This window comes from Colossoma macropomum, unplaced genomic scaffold (genome assembly GCF_904425465.1).
Source record: "Colossoma macropomum unplaced genomic scaffold, Colossoma_macropomum, whole genome shotgun sequence".
Taxonomy (NCBI): domain Eukaryota; kingdom Metazoa; phylum Chordata; class Actinopteri; order Characiformes; family Serrasalmidae; genus Colossoma; species Colossoma macropomum.
Window position 1 is genome coordinate 37,097,742 of NW_023494793.1, and position 19,828 is coordinate 37,117,569.

Here is a 19,828-nt window from a genome sequence, read left to right on the forward strand (position 1 = left end):
ATAACTGGGTGTTAAGTGGGTGCTTTAAGTAACTGAAGATCTCGCACACTGTAGCAAACACAAAATGTGACACGTTAAGACAAATCACACCATCTCAGGTTTAAGTTTATTTTACTGTGATGTAACTGTCCTTTATTGTGAACTGAATTTCACAAACTCAAACTGTGAATGTTACTATTAACAAAACTAACACAAACATTATTAATTAAATACAGTCTATTTGTGATTAATACTGTTTGGATCACGTTATCTTTGAAACATACACATTACAACCACATGTCCAGAGCTAAAATTTCTTCATCAGTCCAACAATTAATCAATCCAACAATTTTGTTTTGTTCAGGCTGTCTACCATTGCCTCGCAGACTCTTTATCTTGGCGTAAGATGTCTAGCTGTACGCATGTTTGACAGACAGCAGTATTTGAGGTAAGCATAACGTAATGTTTAGATTTTATTTCACATCCAAAGCCAACAGAATCTTAAACATATCAGTAATCTTTGCTGCAATGCAGCCATTCATTAATACAGCACCCTTTCCATTCTTGTGAGCTGTGTGCTTTTACACCACAGTGATAGTCCTGAGCACAAATGCTGGAATGCAGTTCCAGAGTTCTGCGCTTGACACCACAGACTAACCCAGATTTGAACATCACAGTCAAAATGCACCTCAGAGTGACAGTGCAGGTCTGGGGTCAGCTGTACTTTGCCTATTATTGTATTAAATAAAGATATGCAGGGAAAAACAGATCCTACGTCAGCGCTCCCACTTTAAGAAGGCTTTACTCATTTGAGACCAGCGCAAGAAATTCTTTCTTCAGAATGTCTCCATCCAGATTGCGACCTAAAAAGAAGAGAACAGACACATATATAGTTATAGGTCATAGTTTTATTACCCCTGATAAATTTACACACTTTGTTGATTTTTTTTCCAAGTGAAAATAAGTACCTGTACATTTTAATGCATAATTACTAATTATTTGCTGAATTTAACATATTGGAAAAAAATACTGTGCAAACGTTATGCCACATTTTATATTTATGTTTTGCCCCCCCCCATATGTTTAACTCAACTAGCAAATAACTAGAAAATTGTGCACCAACATCTGCAGAAAAATGCCATATTTAATGTTGTTCTCTGTAGAGGATGTGTTGACTTATTTTTACCTAGAAAATCAACAAAACGTCATTTGACCAGGATGTTCAAACTTCTGTGATGATAATGGCAAAAATATTTTTTATAGTTCTTTTAAAATTGATTTAATGTCGACTACTGAAAGTAATTAATATTGTAAAAGTCAACAAACCAATATAACTGATATTGTAAAAAACAAATTCTTACAGGTCCTTTATTTAAAAAAAAACTAAACAACATAACGGCAAATTAAAAAGTCACATGATCACAAGCCTTTAAAGAACAAGATTATGTTCTTTAAAAAAATGGAAACGTAACAGGCTGATCATTTTTGCCAAAGACAATCCACAAACCAGCTCTAAATCATCCTAGAAAACTGAGCTAGGCCTATGAAGAGGGTCAACTAAGAAGAGAATAAATAAAAAGTGAGCTGGGATTATGAGGAGGACAAATAAAAAATGGGTATTGGCAGATAAGTCTCACCGATGAAGACCAGTCGGTTGACCCTAGGCTCACCATCTGCCCAGGCCTCGGGCGTCTCATCCAGCTCGTAAAGCTCGTGAACGCCCTGCAGCATGGCCTTCTTCTGCTTCCCCTGGAGAGACACAATTCCCTGCCGCAGCACAGCACACATTAGTGCTAAGCAATCAATGTAATCAAGCATTTCACTCTATACTTTGTGTACTTGTTTAATGCGATGACAGAAGAGTGAAAAAAGCTGGTAAAAATATGTTCAGTGTTTGAAAGTGTTACTCTGAAGCAATCAGACTTAACAACTTAACTGTTGTAGCTACCAATTTCCAGCAGTCTATTAAGCACAGACACAAAAAGGCAGTTTCTTATACATTTGTACATTTTTACATTACGCATATTTTAATCTAACAGGTCAGGTATTAAAGATGGATAATATTTAACTTACTTTAACTTACTAATACGTTGTCAAGTTGTTATTAGAAAGGCAACAAATGCTCACCTTCAAGCGAATGACGTTCATAGCCAATCCTGCCTTGTTGTTAAACATCTTTTCCCATAATAGGTTCTAGAAAAAACACAGACAGAACAGTCAGCATATCATAAGGCCGGTTTCCAGGACAGGGATTAAATCTAGTCCTGGGCTACACAGTATTTCAGATGGAGATTTTCCATTGAAAGGAAAAACAGATGACCAGGCTTAATTCTTGTCCAGGAAACTGGCCCTTAATGCTTTGTAAAGTTTTGTTAGGTATGCTAACTAATGTATTTTAGTAGGAGTTATTCATACCTGAATAAACACATTTAAATGGTCCTCAGAGACACTTCCAGGCACTTCAAATGTAACTGTTAGTATATTCTGTAAATGACAAGAACAAACACCAACTTTTACAACAAACCAGAAAAGCAAACCACCATAAACCAAATCAAAATGCATTTGCCTAAAAGTGATGCGTGTGGAATAGTTGAGAATGTCTGAACTATTTCAACTGTTTTTACAAAAGCAGATTCTTAGCGTTAATGGTTTTGGACATTTTCTATTGGTCAATTAAACATGAAATGATCACACAAAGTAAAGGGAAGCTGCTGTACTCAAATGATGAAAAAAGCAGGAAAAAAACAATAGAGATACATGGTTTTGATATGACATTGACATTATACCTTAAAACACAGAACTGTTACAGAAGCTTAGCACTCAAAAATAAAAGCAATGTTTAATAAAACAAAACATGACAGAATGCAAAAAGAATAAATTTTATTATTTTTTCCTCCCAAATACAACTGTATCAATAACAAAACATTAACAGGAGAAATATTAATAGGATTTCATCTTGTACCACAAACACAGTTAATGTCTTATCACCAAATGTGTCAAAAAGGTTAATTTCCCCAAGAGCTCAGTATCAGCTTTAGCACAAAATCTTGGCCAACTTGTCTCTCTTCACCCCCAAACTTGTGAACTTCCCCGAGGCGTTACAAGGCCACTTCGCAGACATTTAAACCATTGTTTAACAGTGTTGAAGTTACACACTTCCTTTTTTCATCTGGAATAACAACAGAAAACAGAGCACTCGTTTGCATGAAAAGAGCAATGGGGCTCGTCTCAGTGAGGGGAGGGGAGGGGGTGGTCAGGTTAGATGCGGGAAAAGAGAGCCCATGCTAATACTAAAACAACCCCAACGCCCCCCGCAATTAGCCCCTAGAGTGAATGCGGGTAGGAGATATAAGGAAATGGAAGACATTTAACCTTGAGTAAATCCTAGCTCAGAGAGAGGAAGCAAAGCACAGCTGAGTTGTGAATATTATCCGTACTTTAAAAGCCAAACCCCCCTCCCCGTGGTTAACGTCAGTGGCTTTGAAACTGCAGTCCAGTCTTCTGCAGTAGAGTCTACACTAAAGTGAGCTTTGAAGTGATTTAGAGAAATTGTTTTACAGGCACACAGCAAATGTTTTATGCTACATTCCAGTTTAAATGCAGTACACAGATCCCTTTTTGGACAGGGCAATGTATTCACTCAAATCTGTTCTCTAAGTGAAAACACCCCATAATATTTTGTAAAATTTTACATATGCTTATTGATGTATTTTAGTAGGAGGTATACCTAAATGAACACATTTAAATTAACCTCAGAGAAGCTTCCAGGTAATTCAAATATAATTGTTAATTAATTATTCTATAAATTTCTATTTATTTGTTAAGTTTAACATATTAGAAAAAATAAAACATTAAATGTGCCCTAACATTTGCATAGGCTACATTTTTTGGTCCCCCCTCCCCACCGAAATGTTTAATTCAGCAATTAAAAAGAAACCAGAAGCACACAAACTTTTGCACATGACTATGTGGTAGATTCATTCTACTAACACTATATACCAACTTTAAAGCCACAATAGTAAGAATAAGCCACAGAAAGTTGACGTGTATTTCTTTGTTCTTTTCCTAAAAGAACTTCTTCTTTGGAATTTTTATTATAGCAATTTTATGTTGTGCATGAAAAACAGCAGTGACTTCACAGATGAAGTATTAGTTTTATGTGACACAAAAATTGTAATGCCTGTTCAGTTTCAGTTGTAAAAAAGCAGCAAAATTGTCTGTCCTATGTTAAAAATATATATGAATATTTAAATAAAATATTTAAATATATGTAGAAATTTATTTCACAGTTAGTGAAATTTCCTTTTGTATTTCTGATATTTCTGACAAACACTGACAGCTTCAGGTGTTGCTAAAAGTGGTTTTACTCATGCAACTTTAAGTGATTTTGAAAGTGAAATAACAGTATTTGTACATTTCTGCATACAATTAGACTGTTGAACTAAAGTGGCCGTGGACTATTTTAGAAAAGCTCAGATTTTAGTAATTTTGTCACTGGTGTTACAGTCAGTGGTGTTACAGCTTGTCAGTTACAGTTAGGTGTTACAATTTTACTGATGTTGTTCAATGTAACATACTATCTTTTCCACTTCAATTACATATCAACGTTTGCCACCTCAATGGTAGAATGACCCAGTAACATTTCTCAGAGGCTGCTCTTGTGTCGTTGTTATTTACATAGCAAACAAGTGTTTTTTTTTTCAGAAACTTGCTGATCAAGGGCATTAAAAAGTCTGAAGAATATTGAAGTACCTCAGATGGCCCTTTTCAAAGGCAGTGAATGGCCCACAAGACCAAGGAAGGAAGTAGTATTTGGCATTCAGGTCAGAGGACTGGGTGTCTTAAGGCTCAAATGTCTATGTAGAAGTTCATTTCCATTCTAAAACACAGTATTCAAACGCACTCTTAAAAATAAAGGCACTAAAAAGATTATTTGGAGGAATGCAACAGATGAATAGTTGACTAAACAATCTATCAATGAATGGTTCAAACTCCTTTGAACGGTCTGAGTGGCTCCCAAGAACCCTCTTTAGCATCTTTATTTTAAAGAGTGTTGCAAACATCTTCACACAAAACGAGGCTCACTTCACCTTGTCGAGATGTGGCTGTGTTGTTTTCACTAGCTGCAGCTTCTCCGTCAACCTGAATAACACAAAACACCAGATTTCAGGGCCATTTCAATATGAAGCAACTGCAGTGATTGATGTTCAATTCCCTCAAAAACTCAATGCCTTCTTACAGATGTACAGTCTTAGGAAAATCCCTACAAAGAGATTTAATCGCCTGTATTAGCTCCTGTCTACAAGCTGATGAGAGAAAGCAGAGCAAGTTTTTTGTGGGGGAAAAAAGAGTAGAATGTGAGAGAGTAAGAAAGAGAGAGAAAGAAACAAGTCCATGACCCCTACGGGAGGGTAAACGTTGCCCTCTGGATTATTCTCTCTGCTGGGAGTACCACACAGGCGGAGCGGAGGGGGGTCGCCCCAGACAAGCGGCCGCCCATCAGGGGGCAAATGGGGCATGGTGAGGCTGAAAGGCAGTGTGTGTGGACACGCGTCTGAAGAGTCCTCCCCTCTCTGGAGTTTCTCTGCAGCCAGGGCTTTAATCCAGCGCAGCTGGCCTGTCCCATTCACATTAACACCGCTTCACTCTGCTCACCATATAGCAACTGTCTTGTGTTGTAACGCGGGTCATCTCATTAAAGGACTGCTTTGTGGGGATGAACAAGTAATCTATCTTTTGCTCCCAGAGTTTGCCATTGTTGCGGATAACACAAGCTAAACTACTGCATCTGCATGTCAGTGTTTAAGCCAGTCTGATCTTTAACTGCTTCTGTGGTTTTTATAACAATATATGCTACTTATTAGAAAATAAGTAAAATGTATTTCTACAGCATGTTTAACACGCTGCACCAAAGTGCTTTACACAGTGTCATAGAAGAATAAAAGACCCCAACAAGTTAAAAACAAAAGCAACAAGATTAAAGCTGCACTATGTAAGTTTTTTTTGTTAAAATTAAAAGTAGCATTATTAAGCCAGAAGGAAAAAAAACCCACTAACATATGTGTGTGTGCTGCTGCGAGTCACCCTGCAAAGCCTGAAATAATAATTTAATAATTTAAGAGGTGTCAGATTAATTTTGCAAGAGTTTTTGTTTAATTAAAAATCACATACATAGGCTCAAAAAGAAGGTCTGCCTCAAGGTTTAGTTTTCAAATGCAAAATCAATATTATACTGACGAAGATATGAAAACAGCAGATCATTCACACTCACTTTCAATATGTAAATTAAAACATTAATAAGTTCAAATACTAATAATATAATAATTTTCCGATTTTTGTTTAAAAGAGCATTTAACATTAAACAAAACAAAGCTGTGCTTTACAAGACTTCATTACAAGACTACATTAGCCCTCAGCTATCACACTAGCCAAAAGCTAACATGCTAGTCATGATACAACAGTATGATACGATTTGGTATACATATTGGAATCATACTGGTATCAGCAATTTGCTTAAAAAATAGGAGACAGATGTTTAGACATGACCGGTATTTCAGTCTGACATTTGATGACATTTATTGTACTCCAGAAGAGCAGAATGTTTAGGCACTAAAATGTCTGCTACATTTTGACTGTATTTGTAACACTATACAAATGAGTTTTACATTTGTGAATCCGGGTTTATGCATTCTCGGTTTTTACATTTTATAAACGTTTATGTAAAGGCATGGACAGATACCTACATAAAAAATACTGGCATATCAGCCACAGCCCACAATTTGGTGCATCCCTAGATACAGTACACTTCGGTACGCAGTGATACAATTCGATGTGTTGTATAGTATTGTTACTTTGTTATTTTTCCATACTGCACAGCCCTAACACTGCCACTGCAGGTGAACTATGGAGGTGAGCTATTCACTGCTCAATAGCTGAATTTCCCTCTAGTCATAAGTAACAGATATGCTTACTAGATTAATAATGCATTTTTTTACTAAAAATAATAACCATCTGTATATATGATAAACTGTTAAATAAAAAAACACTAAATAAATTGTTTTAAGTTAATTTAACTGTGATACATGTGACTTACAAATTACAACATTCTAATATGGCAGTATCAGGAAATAATACCCCAGTATTTACACTGTACCCTGGTATGCAGTATTTCTGGTAATTGCTAACATCCAGCTTAAAGTGCTGCAGAATCCTTAATAAAATAAAAGTTAAGTAAAAAGCAGTGAGCAAATCAAGCTCATGTTTGATCAATAAAGCTATAAACAGACATACCTTATGCCATCTTTTGTGTCGAAGGAATGCAGATCTAATACCTGAGACAAATCAACCCTAGAAGGAGAAATATAATTTTACTGCAATTCATGTTATTGTTATTTTAATAAAAACACCTTTATGCCTCTTGTTTAAGAATAAACCCATACTGAATCTAGAATAAATTAATGCACAATGCCACTCCTTTCACAATAGCTTGTTGAATAAAACGAAAAGGGTGAAACAATACTCAAGTTAGCTCATCAGGTAACTGTCTCTAAAAGAACACTGACTGCTCAGCTCTGAAGACAGTGTCAGCTCTGCCAGCTGATTCTCTGAGCAGTCAGAAGCAGCAAAGACAAATGGATAAAGGTGCTTGTGTAATATCACGCCTGATGTATTTAGGACAGATAGGACAGAAAACAGTGTGTGTTGTTTCAATGACTGGTTAGGATAAAAAAAAAATCCATAGACACACATCTTGTGAAGGTTTAAATGTTTACAGTTTTAAAGCAGAAGAAGTGTCACTAGTAGACTTGCTACACACGCTCACCTGGACCTCTGTGTTTCCAGGATTCTGACAAGGCCATTAATGGATCTGGAAAGCAGAGAGTGAACCGAACAGTAGACACTCTCATGTTAACAGTGGCGTCATAATTTAAGATTATTATTAATAGTAAGCCAACTGTAGACGCAAATGAAGTAGTAAATAAAACAGTGAGGGGTGCAGCTCTGATTTTGTACCTGACAGTGTCTCGGAGTTCACTCAGTTCAGCTTCTTTAACCAGATCTGTCTTATTTATAATGGTTAGATCAGCAAGAGCAATCTGCCTGAAAGAGAGAAAGACCAGGATCAGTACAAGCAGCTCAAAAGCAGTACGCTTCTCCTGTGTCTGCATGTGTATCTTTCAATATGTGTGTATCGGGGTTCTGTCTCACAAAGCAGGATTTCTTGCTTAGCCAATTCAATCTTACCCTAGATTTTCTGTCTCACTTTCTGTCTACAGTCAGTATTCAAGCCTCATGTTTGAAAAAAAAGGATGTGCTGGTCTTCTTGGGGAAAAAAACAGGCCTGGAACTTAATTTATAGGAAATAACTGCATTTAAATCATAATCCCAATATTGGTCAGAAAAATCGCAATCAGACATTTTTCCACAAATTGTTCAGCCCTTGTGTGAGTGAGTGAATGAGTGAGAGAGAAAGAGAGAGTAAAACAATCTGTACAGCAGATCAATGCTAGGAAGATCTTAAGTGCACCACTTTTCACACTCTTTATTACCTTGTTCAAACCTCTGTTCACAAATGTGTGCAGAAGCCTGAGTGTGTTTGTCTAGAACACACACCCTTTGTTGTTAGGCTCACTGTTGTCTTACAGTGGGTGGGTGGCATGGCACAAGGAGGCACCATTTTGTTCAGAAGGAAAACATAAACAGAGAACAGAGGCAACGACAACAGTCTCAGACACTTGTGAGCATTCCAGCATGCCTCAGAAACTTCCAACAACTCCAGCTACAGCAGGTGAGGCAGACGGCTCAGAAGTGCTGTTTAATGCTTACAGGCCTCCAGCAACCAGCCATATAGGTGAATAATGAGAAATACTGCTTGCCATTTTTCTGGTTAAAGGTCAAAACAGAAAAAAAAGAAAGCCTGCTATGAATTACTCAGTTACAAATGACATCACTGAGCTGTTATGGAATGCAGTCTTGTTAAAATGTGTAAGAATCTAAGAAGAAAATCTCTTGATATGGGAAGCAAAACAGACTAAATGCTTCTGGTGTTACAGTGAAACACTGATAACTGTCCCCTGATTTTGATTTTCTTTCTGTTTTCTTAGGTAGGGCATTTAACCATTAGAAGTTGCAGTTATTGCTGATGATATAAACATGCTGTAATTCTCTATTAACCATTTCTTAATCGTAGCTGATTTTCTTACTCATAATTGTACAGTGTTGCAAAAGGAACATCCGTCCTTTATGTTTTTGCCATGTTTTGTCATTTTCTGACAGTGAAACCAAAAGAAAAACGTTTGGAAGCCAAACCTGTTGAACGTCTCATAATATAAGGTAAATGTACTTCTGCAATACATTATGTACTTATATACACTAGTGTTCAGATATTTTAAATGAAAATTTAAAAGTTTGGCATCACTGTTTTTAATTAAAAAAAACTATTGCAGATAAATGCATGAAATGATTCTATTATGTGGTGATCAAATCTTACGGCAGATGATTTATAAAGAAATTACAATAAATGAATAATGACAGCAAGTTACTTTTGATTTAAATTTTTCTAAAAAAAAACTTGAAATACTGAATATCTCGAAACACCTTCTGGTGTCTAGCTTACAGTATTTCAGGCGACACTGTACAAATTAAAAGAACAGCAATTATTAGTATGACAAGTGATTACAGACTTTTGAACGCTGGTGTTATTGCATTGAAATATTACAGAAAGACCACACCAATAACTAGACTTCTAAGAGTTAAAGACATATATGGATTGTTATTCAATATAATACAGCTCTGAAATACTCTCTAATCATTACAGGACCTCAGGAATGTCTTCATGACCCTGATAAAGAGGGCATCTGAAAATATTGTTTTTTTTAGATTGAAACAAGAACTAGATTACAGCAGCTCCTGTAACACATCAGTGAGGTAAGACAGAAGGAGATCCACCTGCATATGAAACACCCTTTAACCACCTCCTCTCAAGACGAGTTTGCTTGCCTGCATACAGCAGGGGACAATCTACTGTTTTAACATTATACAGCCTTTACCTTGCAGCTTCATTAATAAGCCCCTCTGGTTTCTCTTCTGTAAGGTGCTACAAAACAGACAAAAAAGGAAAAAGAGGTGAGAACAGGAAAAGAATGTATAACATGTATACTGAATGAAGGCTTTGATATGTTTTATGCACGTATACTCATATGGTAATTGTACATTAACACAACAAAAATTGCACATATTACTTAACAAGTGACTGAGTCCTAGATCTAAATGTTATGAAGAGGAAAGCTGTAAATGAGTACATGTGTGATCACCAGGGCTGTCTCTATTTATAATATAAGTCATTGAGTAATCTACCTTTTTTGAGTAATCCCTTTGTTTTAAACAATAAAAACAAATCTGGGAAAAAAACAAGCACAGCCTTTCAAGATTCCAGATCCAGTTCTATGACAGATAAACTATAAAGCCTTTAAAAAGCATTTTTAAAAATATACAGTACTAAGCAAAAGCAGATTATTTAAAACTATTTATTTCGGCAGTAAGCCCAGTAAAAAGACTATATCACAATAGCATAAAATAAACTAAAGATAAATACAGTAAACAGATCAAACAGATTTGTTGTCACACCTGATTTAATTTAACAAATGTTTGACTAACCAAACCAGATACTGGATGATACCTACACAAAGTATTGGGCTCCCATGAGGAGAGTTGTGGAAATGGTTAAACACACATTGACATAAAATCACTGCTTGGTGTATTAATGCCTTTTGTATATAATGTAATATTAGTGTTTTTCTGAGCAAATGAACACTTAACTACCCAGATAAACAGCTGTAAATAACATTTTTCTTTTGTAGCCCCAGAGCTAAATAAAATTTAAGCTGTAAATGTGCAAGTGTGTGAAAACAAGGGCTAGCACAACTAATTATATATGTAATTGAGTAATCTACAGATTATTTTGATGATTAATGAAGTAATCTGTTTTTGAAAAGGCCAAAAAATACTTGAGTAAACAGTAATTAACTAAGTATAAGTAAAAGTAATTGCTCCCTTCTGGTAAAATTACATGTGTTTGTAAAATTAAGTTCTTGTCTCCTCAACAGAAAACAAACTTTATTATGGCACTTTTCTGTACACTTTAGCATACAACTTCTATTTGTTTAACATGTTTTTTAAAAAGACAAAAATAAAACATAAAATGGCCACTATGTTAAAATGTAATATTGTGATCTTTCAAGATATTTTCACGATACACAACGTATATTTATTTTTGACATCTGATAAGTTGGAACAGACAAAGTACTGCCAAATCAAACTACATCAAAACCTGGGAAGAGTTTTTGTAAGTGCTGTCGATATCCATGACTTTATCTGTGATTTATCACAATAACAATTATTGTCACATTGCCCAGCCCTAATATAAAATGTGTTATACCTTTTGCCCAGGCCGCATTTATGTTTTTTTCCCCAATATGCTAAACTGAACAGTATTTGTGCGTTAAAATGTCTAGAAGTGTGTTCTCTGTAGAGAATGTGTCACTTATTTTCACTTAAATCAACAAAACATGTCATTTGACTAGGGTGCCCAAACTTTTGCACACAGCTGTAGCTTTTCAAACATTCCAAAATACTGTAATGAAAAAAATGAATTACAAAGGTAAATGGACAGTTCTTTTAATCCAGTAATCCTGACAGCCCTAGTGACCCTCTCTTCCCTCTATCACAGTTTTATTGAAAAGGAAATATGTTCTATATAGAATTGTGATGTGCTCCTATCTCTATAGGCTTTTCCACACTTCTATGACTCAGTTTAAATAAAAAAGTCTGGGTGATTTCAATCTAAGCTCCTGACAAATGCCTTATCCATCACATGAAGGAAAGTGACAACTCTGAAATGAAAAGAGAATGATGCAAACTTGATGCAGGGGTCCAATCACCAAACTATGATAACTTCCAAACAGTTTGCTTATTGAAAAGATAATCTATTCTTGCTTTTCTCTCAGGCTGGGACGACGTGTAGTAGAGGACAGGGGACATTTCATTGGCTATGTTAAATCTGTAATAACACTGACCCTGGGGACAGGGCCGACGTCATCTATGAGACCCCATCATGCCTGTCCATCGAGTGCTGGACACCAGCATTCAGTTTCAATGACAGCAGTGAAATAAAACCAGAAAACGTCCAGGAGCAGGAGGGGAGATCAGGTCTCATTTGACCCCTATCCTACCACGAGCACATGCGCCTGCACTCACTCACACACGCACACACCTCACCCCTTCTGATGAGCACATCAGGCTTCAGCGTGTGGGTGGGCGCAAAGGTGACAGGCCCATTAGAGTGATCTGCTCTGATTCCCACAGTTTCTTCAGTTGCTATCCGCCCCTCCCTCCCTCAGCTCCCCAGAGGGCCTGAACGGGCCGAGGTGCCAGTAGGACCGTAAACGGGGAGACCTGCCAGGTCTGACACCCTTTAAATGACGCACTATTATTCAGGTGTCACTATCACTGTCCTTCTCCAATACTGCACTGGAGGAAGCAAGGTGTGAGGAGGGCCGCTGAAGAATGGACACTTCACAACTTCGGCACAAAGAGAGGTGATACGACTAAAGTAATACCGAAAGGTTGCGTTCACAAACTGCCTTAATTTAAAAGAGCACTGCAGCCACCAGTGTGCAACTGCATGATTCATCAGTGACTGTTAAATTTCTCACACAATCAAAAGACAAGAATCAAGGCAACTTTCCGAACAGGCTATCATTTGTCACTTATTTTGAAGTTGGGCAAAAATTCTTATTGTGAGATCAAGATTTGGTTCGTTTTTTTGATACATTATGTATTTAAAATGTCTTGATTCTACAGAGCTCTAACTGCATACCACACCAACTGGTTTGGTTGAGATTACCCTCTGAAAATCCCCTAAAAACTGGGTTCCTACAGTTTCTAAGTAACTTTTAAAAAAAGCCCAGTCATTTGAGTCTGTGTGCATCAAAGATGGCAAATAAGAAACCCTCAGAAGAGAACGACAATAAACCTTTGTGAAAATACTTTTTTTTCAATTTTGAAATATCGTATTGAAACTGTAACATCATTCACAATTACCGGCTGCACAATGTGACCATATTGTTGCACGTGTTAGGACAACTTAATATCGCGTGAAGACAAATAATATTACAGTTGTACCTGTGCACATCTTAAGGTATGTATGAGTGAGTGTATCTCCATTCAAATATGTTTAGGAGGTTCTTATGCTCTTGGAAGTTCTAGTCAATTATGTGCGAAGTATTCTCAACACACAGTGCGCACAACATTTCTCCATTAAAACTCTCCTCAAGCGCAGTCATGTGAACTGTGATGGCAGGTTAAGGTTTATGGGAGTATTTATAGTAGCTGTAGTCCATCAGGTAATTTGAATTCTAGAGAATCAATTCAAATGTTTGTAAACAAGGGTTAGGGTAGTACAAAATGCCAAAAAAAAAAGTCACAACTTTTTTGAAATGTGTTACTAGCATTAAATTAAAAAAACATAACATGGTGTATATTTTTGTAAAAACTAAAATAAAAAACAAACTTTCGTTTTCAACGTTTGATATGTTGTCCTTGTACTGTTTTGATACATCATTGCATTTTGTTTTTATTTTGCACAGCGTTCCAACTTTTTTGGAAACAAGCTTGTCTGTATTATAAATAAATAAATAAGTAAATAAACAAATATATACATACATACATACATACATACATGTGTGTGTGTAAATATTAAATGTGAATTCCACTGATTTTTAACAATGTCTGCACAATAAAGATGTAAACGACGACATTCAGAGTGGTTTAATGTGAAATGCTAACCAGAAGTCTAAAGCGTTTAATGCCTCTAAAAGCTCTCCAGCAGTTATTACATTCAATGCTTATGAATACACTGCCTGATGGCTATGAGAATATTTTATGACAGTTTTGGCCTAAAACATATTTTTAAAAATACATTTTTAAATACAAATTTTCCCTAAAGAAAATGTATTTTTTCAGATTTAACTCATACTGTCTCATAATGCCATCCTGTAACTGTATCCTGTAGTTGCAATACCTCCAAATAATTCATGTTTGTATTAATAGTGCTTCACTCACCTGCATTCCATATTTTGCATCAATAACAGTAATAATGCCTGAAATTGAAATGAAAAAGACAGATAGATTAGACAGACTTTTGTGTAACAGGTATACTGAAATGCATATTTGTGTAGCCCCCCTAGATGAAGATGTAAAAATGTTTCAGTTTATTCCAAAAAGTTCCTAAATAAGGTTTCATTTTGACCTTCATTTGTGGAGCAAAATTCTTACCATCCAGATAAAGATCACTTCCTAATTCAGCATCAACCCAAAACATAGAGGCAACAGCACCTAATATGGAGAAAAAGAAAACCAAATAATTCAAACATCACTGCTTCACTTTTAATATCATAATAATAACACTGTACTGGGTTATCACTGCGGGTGAAGTAAAATAAAAACAGAAATAAGCAAACCAAAAATCATTTCCTTGTAGTATAATATTTAAAGGAAAAGCTTAAACTGGAAGCTTATTGTATTGTGTACTTTAAAATGCATTACTGAATTTCATGGGTGGTTTGACTTTTTCAACAACAAGCTCCGTTTTGCTTGTTTCCATGCTATTCAACTTTTCTGGTTTAAGTTATTTTACAGATTCATGTGACAATGTGGGCCTATCTTGTTCACATAATGGACTTTTGTCAGGCTGTCAGGGTAGAATAAGAAAGCGCTGTAAATTTTTGATAGGTTAGTAATGAAAGCAATGTTCTTAAAAAGACATTGGATGCATAACCCATTTAGACTACAACCACCTTTTTGGAAAAGGGAGGGGCTTATTCCCACGAGACCCCCACAGAGTGACAGGCCTGTCTTAGCCAATGACAAGCCAGAGCAATGAGAAGAGACCTGGCCTGAGCACATTCTGTCAACCTCAGACGGTAAATTGTCTGCTAGACCTAGCCAGGCGTTGGCCCCAGACGCCTGTCAATCATTTGCTCAGTCTGTGTGGCAGAGGTGCTGCCCCCTATGACTCCCCTATTGATTTCTATTCCATCAAACCACCAACCATCTGATGAGTTGGGGACAGGTTTACTCTGAGCTCACAAGCTGGCTCTACTTGTTGTGTTGTAGCCATAAGCAGTTATTTTTTAGACCTAAACAATCACATAATTGGACCAGAATGATGTAGAAGTATATAAAACAAATTAAAACATAAACAACAATACATGTAAAAGGTACAATTATTTTGTTTCTCTGAATAAATGCACATGTCTTGATGAGGGGCTTTGGGTGCTAACTTACTGAAATAGCAAGTAAATTAAAAATATGTGGGAAAAATAAATAATTAATTAATTAAATAAATAAAATCTAAAATGTGTAAAAATGTGTAAATTACCAGGATCTGCCAATCCAGTTGTCTCTAGGAGAATGTAGTCAAACTTTCCTTTCTTCTCCATTAGATTTTCAATCGCTTTCAGTCCATTATCTCTGCACATGTGCACATGGAATTCCAAATGAAAATAGGTTTATGCATAAACAATACAGCTTATTTCATTTTTGAGTATTTGCTTGTTACATTGTAAGTAAGTATTAGGAGCTAATTTAAGTAATATGTGCTATTTAAAGTACACTAAAACAGAGATTCTTAACCCATTTCTCACAGGCCTCTGTGTCAGAGCACACAAAAAAATAATATAACAAATCAACATGGAAAGACCTATTATCTGATTTATTATCTGGTTCAGGTGGCTGGTAGTCCACAAGAACTCAAGAGCTAGCCATAGTACTTTTACTATTTAGTACTAATAGTACTTGGACATTTTTGGCATATACATTGTCATTGACCAAAAAAAACAAAACATTTGGACCTATATACAAATATATACATATATATACATGTACAGACATATACCTACATATATATATATATATATATATATATATATATATATATATATATATATATATATATCAGGCATAACATTATGACCACCTCCTTGTTTCTACACTCATTGTCCATTTTATCAGCTCCACTTACTATATAGGTGCACTTTGTAGTTCTACAGTTACAGACTGTAGTCCATCTGTTTCTCTGCATACTTTGTTAGACCCCTTTTACCCTGTTCTTCAGTGGTCAGGACCCCCATGGACCCTCATCGAGCAGGTACTGTTTGGGTGGTGGATCATTCTCAGCACAGCAGTAAAACTGACGTGGTGGCGGTGTGTTAGTGTGTGTTGTGCTGGTCTGAGTGGATCAGACACAGCAGTGCTGCTGGAGTTTTTTGGTCAGAATGTTATGCCTGATCGGTGTATACGCACACACACACACACATACACTCACGCACGCACACACACATGAGCAATTCTTTTTGAGTGCCAGTGTATATACTGCATATAAATCAGGTTTCTAAGCATTTAAAAAGGTGCTGCATCATTTAATTCATAAGTCTTAAGTGGAATACTTCATACTTCACTGAGCAGCACAGGCAGCCGTTCCTGAGTTCCAGCCACTCTTCATACAGCTCTCCTGCCTGACTCACTGCCAGAGATTTCTCTAGCGCACTGCCTGTACAACACCACACACGTCAGAAATATTAACTAGATTATATTAACTATTATATTAACTATTAACAGTTAAACAATACTGCTAGCAATGCCTAGTTCACAGCAAAGATTGACTACCCAGAGCACTGAATAGATGATTACATGCAAATCATGAACTATGGAGAGCAGATTTGTGTCATTCAAAGATCTCTGAAGGTCTAAACAAAACCTTGTCTAAAGGAGTATGCCAATTTGAAGAAAGTATGGGCTCCGCTGCCCTCTTCTGGACAAAAACAGCAATTCAGATGGCAATTACTATGAAATCAGTATCTTTCATTGAGCCCTGCTCTAAGTCTAGAAATCAACAATTCTAAATCCTCTACTTTTCAATAGATTTGTTAGATAACTTGCCTTCACCAAATTCATTGAGTATGACTGCTATTCTTTTATTATGCTGCTCCGTCAGTATGTAGTTCAAAAGAGTTGTCTTTCCTGCGCCTGTGAAAAAGAAACCACATACTTAAGAAAAACAGGAAATTATCAAATTAATGTTAGGACTTGATACAACAAAACATCAACATAATATTAAATTTATAATGTCAGGTTGAGTCAAGAATGGGTTTTACATTTAAAAATGGTTTTCAATAAGAGAAATACCATGCTTCATCTGAACTTTTACTCAGCGAAAATAAAAGTGTTTTAGTCATTCCTTTGGTGTGGCCAAGTCTGTTGCATTGGCAACAAATAAGAAAGGACCAGCTTCAGCACTTTTCTGGCACAAGAACTTCCATTTAAAGAGCTGAACGTCGCACTATACGTCCACACATGAAAATCATTCCCATCTTGACTGCGGACTAGGAGGATTGCAAAAACTTGATTCACTGTAAATGTGTGCAAACGCCCTGAAGCCTGATGCGATCAGTTAAAACCTGATATGAAAATGAACTTATGCACCAAAAGTATTTTCATAAAGCACCGATATCAGACTAAATTTTCATTAATACAGGGAGTTTTGTTGTTGGAAAGCTACTGTAAAGTACTGTTATGCTCAACCTCACCCAGGTATCCTGTGATGATGGTCACTGGTATTTGGGCTGCAGGTGTTGTGCTCTTTTCCTCAATAGGAACCAATTCTGGACAGTCATCCTCCTCATCCATCAGGACCTTCAGAACACATAAATAAACTGACTTTAAAGGGACGAACATGCAGCTCCACTCATTAGTGATGGGTAGCAGCAGTCGAGGAATTTCTGATGCCTTAAATCACGTTTCTCACAAGACAACACAGCTTAAGAGAATCTTCCCCAGAGACAGGTAATAACTAGTTATTCAGTTCCATGCACTTTACCATTCTTAGTAACACTGTGATTTAGTTTTTTTTTTTCAGAATATTTTCAAGCAATAACACATTAAGTTATCCTGAAGTATTCTTGGGTGGTAAGCAATCTAACACTTCTTCTTATTTAGGCATATTACAATCAATCGCCTTGACCCTATTTTTCTATTTTCTATTTTTCAAGTTTAATTTAATTCAGCACTTGGACTGCTCTGCTGATGCTCACAGCTCTCACTTTCAAGCTTTAGTGTTTATTTTACGAAAATGATTCAAAAAAGAGAACAAAAACGGGGATTCCGCTCATTAATAAATAAATATGTAATAATAATAATAATAATAATAATAATAGTGAGTAATTCTGAGTGATTTGATGTGAAATGCTGTATTCTAGAGAATCTTAGAGTCAGTACAGTACACAGTGGAGGTGATATGCTGATGTCTTTGGAGTTTAATGCCTCTAAAAGCTCCCTCACAACAAGTTATTACATGAAATAATTGTGCATATGCTGCCTGATTGATGCCAGAGACACTGTTTTATAAAAGTTTTAAGATCAGCTTTTAGCTTTATCTTTTATATTCAGTCATGTAAGGCAAAACAGTTCCCCAAAAAAAGGTATTCTTCTATTTTACCAGTGTTTCACCATTATCAATATTGCATGTAAAAATCAGAAGGCAAATATTGGGGGTTTTGGATTGAGAATAAAATGGCTATATTTGTGCTGTGTGACCCCTGGTTCCCATCAGCACCACTGTAAAGAAAGAGAGAGTTTGTCTACAGTCAAGCAGATTCCAGAGTTGAACTCGGAGTTAACTGACTGACTGACCTGATACTCATGACAGGTTTGGTAGCAACTGTGAACGTTAAATCTACAGTAGTAATGATTTGATTTAGCCTGAAACACAGCCGGTCACAGCTCTCATCATGACTGATCAAGCGACCAAAGATGCCCAGCGAAGCTGAAGCCTGCTACTGGTTCGAACTGTCCGGTTCCACCTTAAATGGCGCAGCAGTTACGGTAACCGCTACACTATTTAAGGTGGAACGGGAAATTTCGAACAAGAAGCTGGAGAACAGGAAGCCAATTTCAGTCTCGCTCATAAGAACTCAATCAAACACGACTTCACGACACCACATCATGCTTCACACGAAAAAACAGCAACTTACGTCTTTCTTTACTATTTAAATCGTCTTTTTAACACGCTGTTCTATAAATGAGGAAACCACACATGATACAATGAAGCTGGAGTGACACACGTAAAGTTCCCAGTAGCGCACAGACTCCTTCTGACAGTTCCTACGTTTTGTTGAGTGAAAGGACCGCGTGTGCTCTTGCAAAACCACAACTTACTAATGTATTTCACTAAATGTAAAAAAAAAAATCTCAACATTAAATCTCATTTTGTTTTAGTGACGACAAACCGAAGCTTTCTGAAGCCCTGAAGCGTTTTTGAAAAATGTATCGGGAAACAGTTCATTACTCTCAGTTTTAAAAGCGTTGCATGTTAGTGACACCTGGTGGACAGAAAGACGAACAGCAGCTATAAATCTATAAATTTTTCTATTTATTTAAAATTATTACAAATTATTACAAATTTCTTCTAGTTATTTGGAAACTTGTTTCTTCCCTACACACACACACACACACACACACACACACACACACACACACATATATATATATATATATATGCTAAATCTCAGGACTTCATAAGCTTCATTATTTAATGTTTGTCTTTTTCTGTGCTCGTGTGAAACACTTTGAATTGCCAGTGTGAATGAAAGGTTCTGTACAAATAAACTTGCCTTGCCTTTCATAACAAATTTCAAATTAAACCTAGCCCTGGTCTTTAACCTATCATTTTATAGATAAGGTGCAAAAAGTGGGTAAAAAAGTCTTGATACAGTGCTTCAAAATAAAGTGTACT

At 36.3% G+C, this 19,828-nt stretch overlaps 1 protein-coding gene across 1 annotated transcript; it reads right to left on the bottom strand.

Moving 5' to 3' along the window:
• Positions 1-80: 80 nt before the first annotated feature.
• Positions 81-19,306, bottom strand: cbwd (COBW domain containing). Its single transcript, XM_036579440.1, has 16 exons — positions 19,068-19,306; positions 17,625-17,730; positions 16,978-17,064; positions 16,492-16,588; positions 15,419-15,510; positions 14,314-14,373; positions 14,101-14,138; positions 10,029-10,075; positions 7,993-8,079; positions 7,802-7,846; positions 7,270-7,326; positions 5,070-5,121; positions 2,395-2,463; positions 2,107-2,172; positions 1,617-1,746; positions 81-842 (listed from the first exon to the last, which is right to left on the bottom strand). The coding sequence occupies exons 2-16, from the start codon at positions 17,722-17,724 to the stop codon at positions 781-783; spliced, it is 1,089 nt and encodes a 362-aa protein (XP_036435333.1). The 5' UTR covers positions 17,725-17,730; positions 19,068-19,306; the 3' UTR covers positions 81-780.
• Positions 19,307-19,828: the final 522 nt, after the last annotated feature.

Bases quoted from the DNA above. Each gene is read 5' to 3' on its own strand.
- cbwd (XM_036579440.1), bottom strand. From the start codon at position 17,724: ATGGATGAGGAGGATGACTGTCCAGAATTGGTTCCTATTGAGGAAAAG. The intron at 7,847-7,992 runs GTACAAAATCAG...TCTGCTTTCCAG, and splicing joins GAACTCCGAGACACTGTCAG to ATCCATTAATGGCCTTGTCA. The intron at 843-1,616 runs GTGAGACTTATC...TCTTCTTTTTAG, and splicing joins CAACCGACTGGTCTTCATCG to GTCGCAATCTGGATGGAGAC.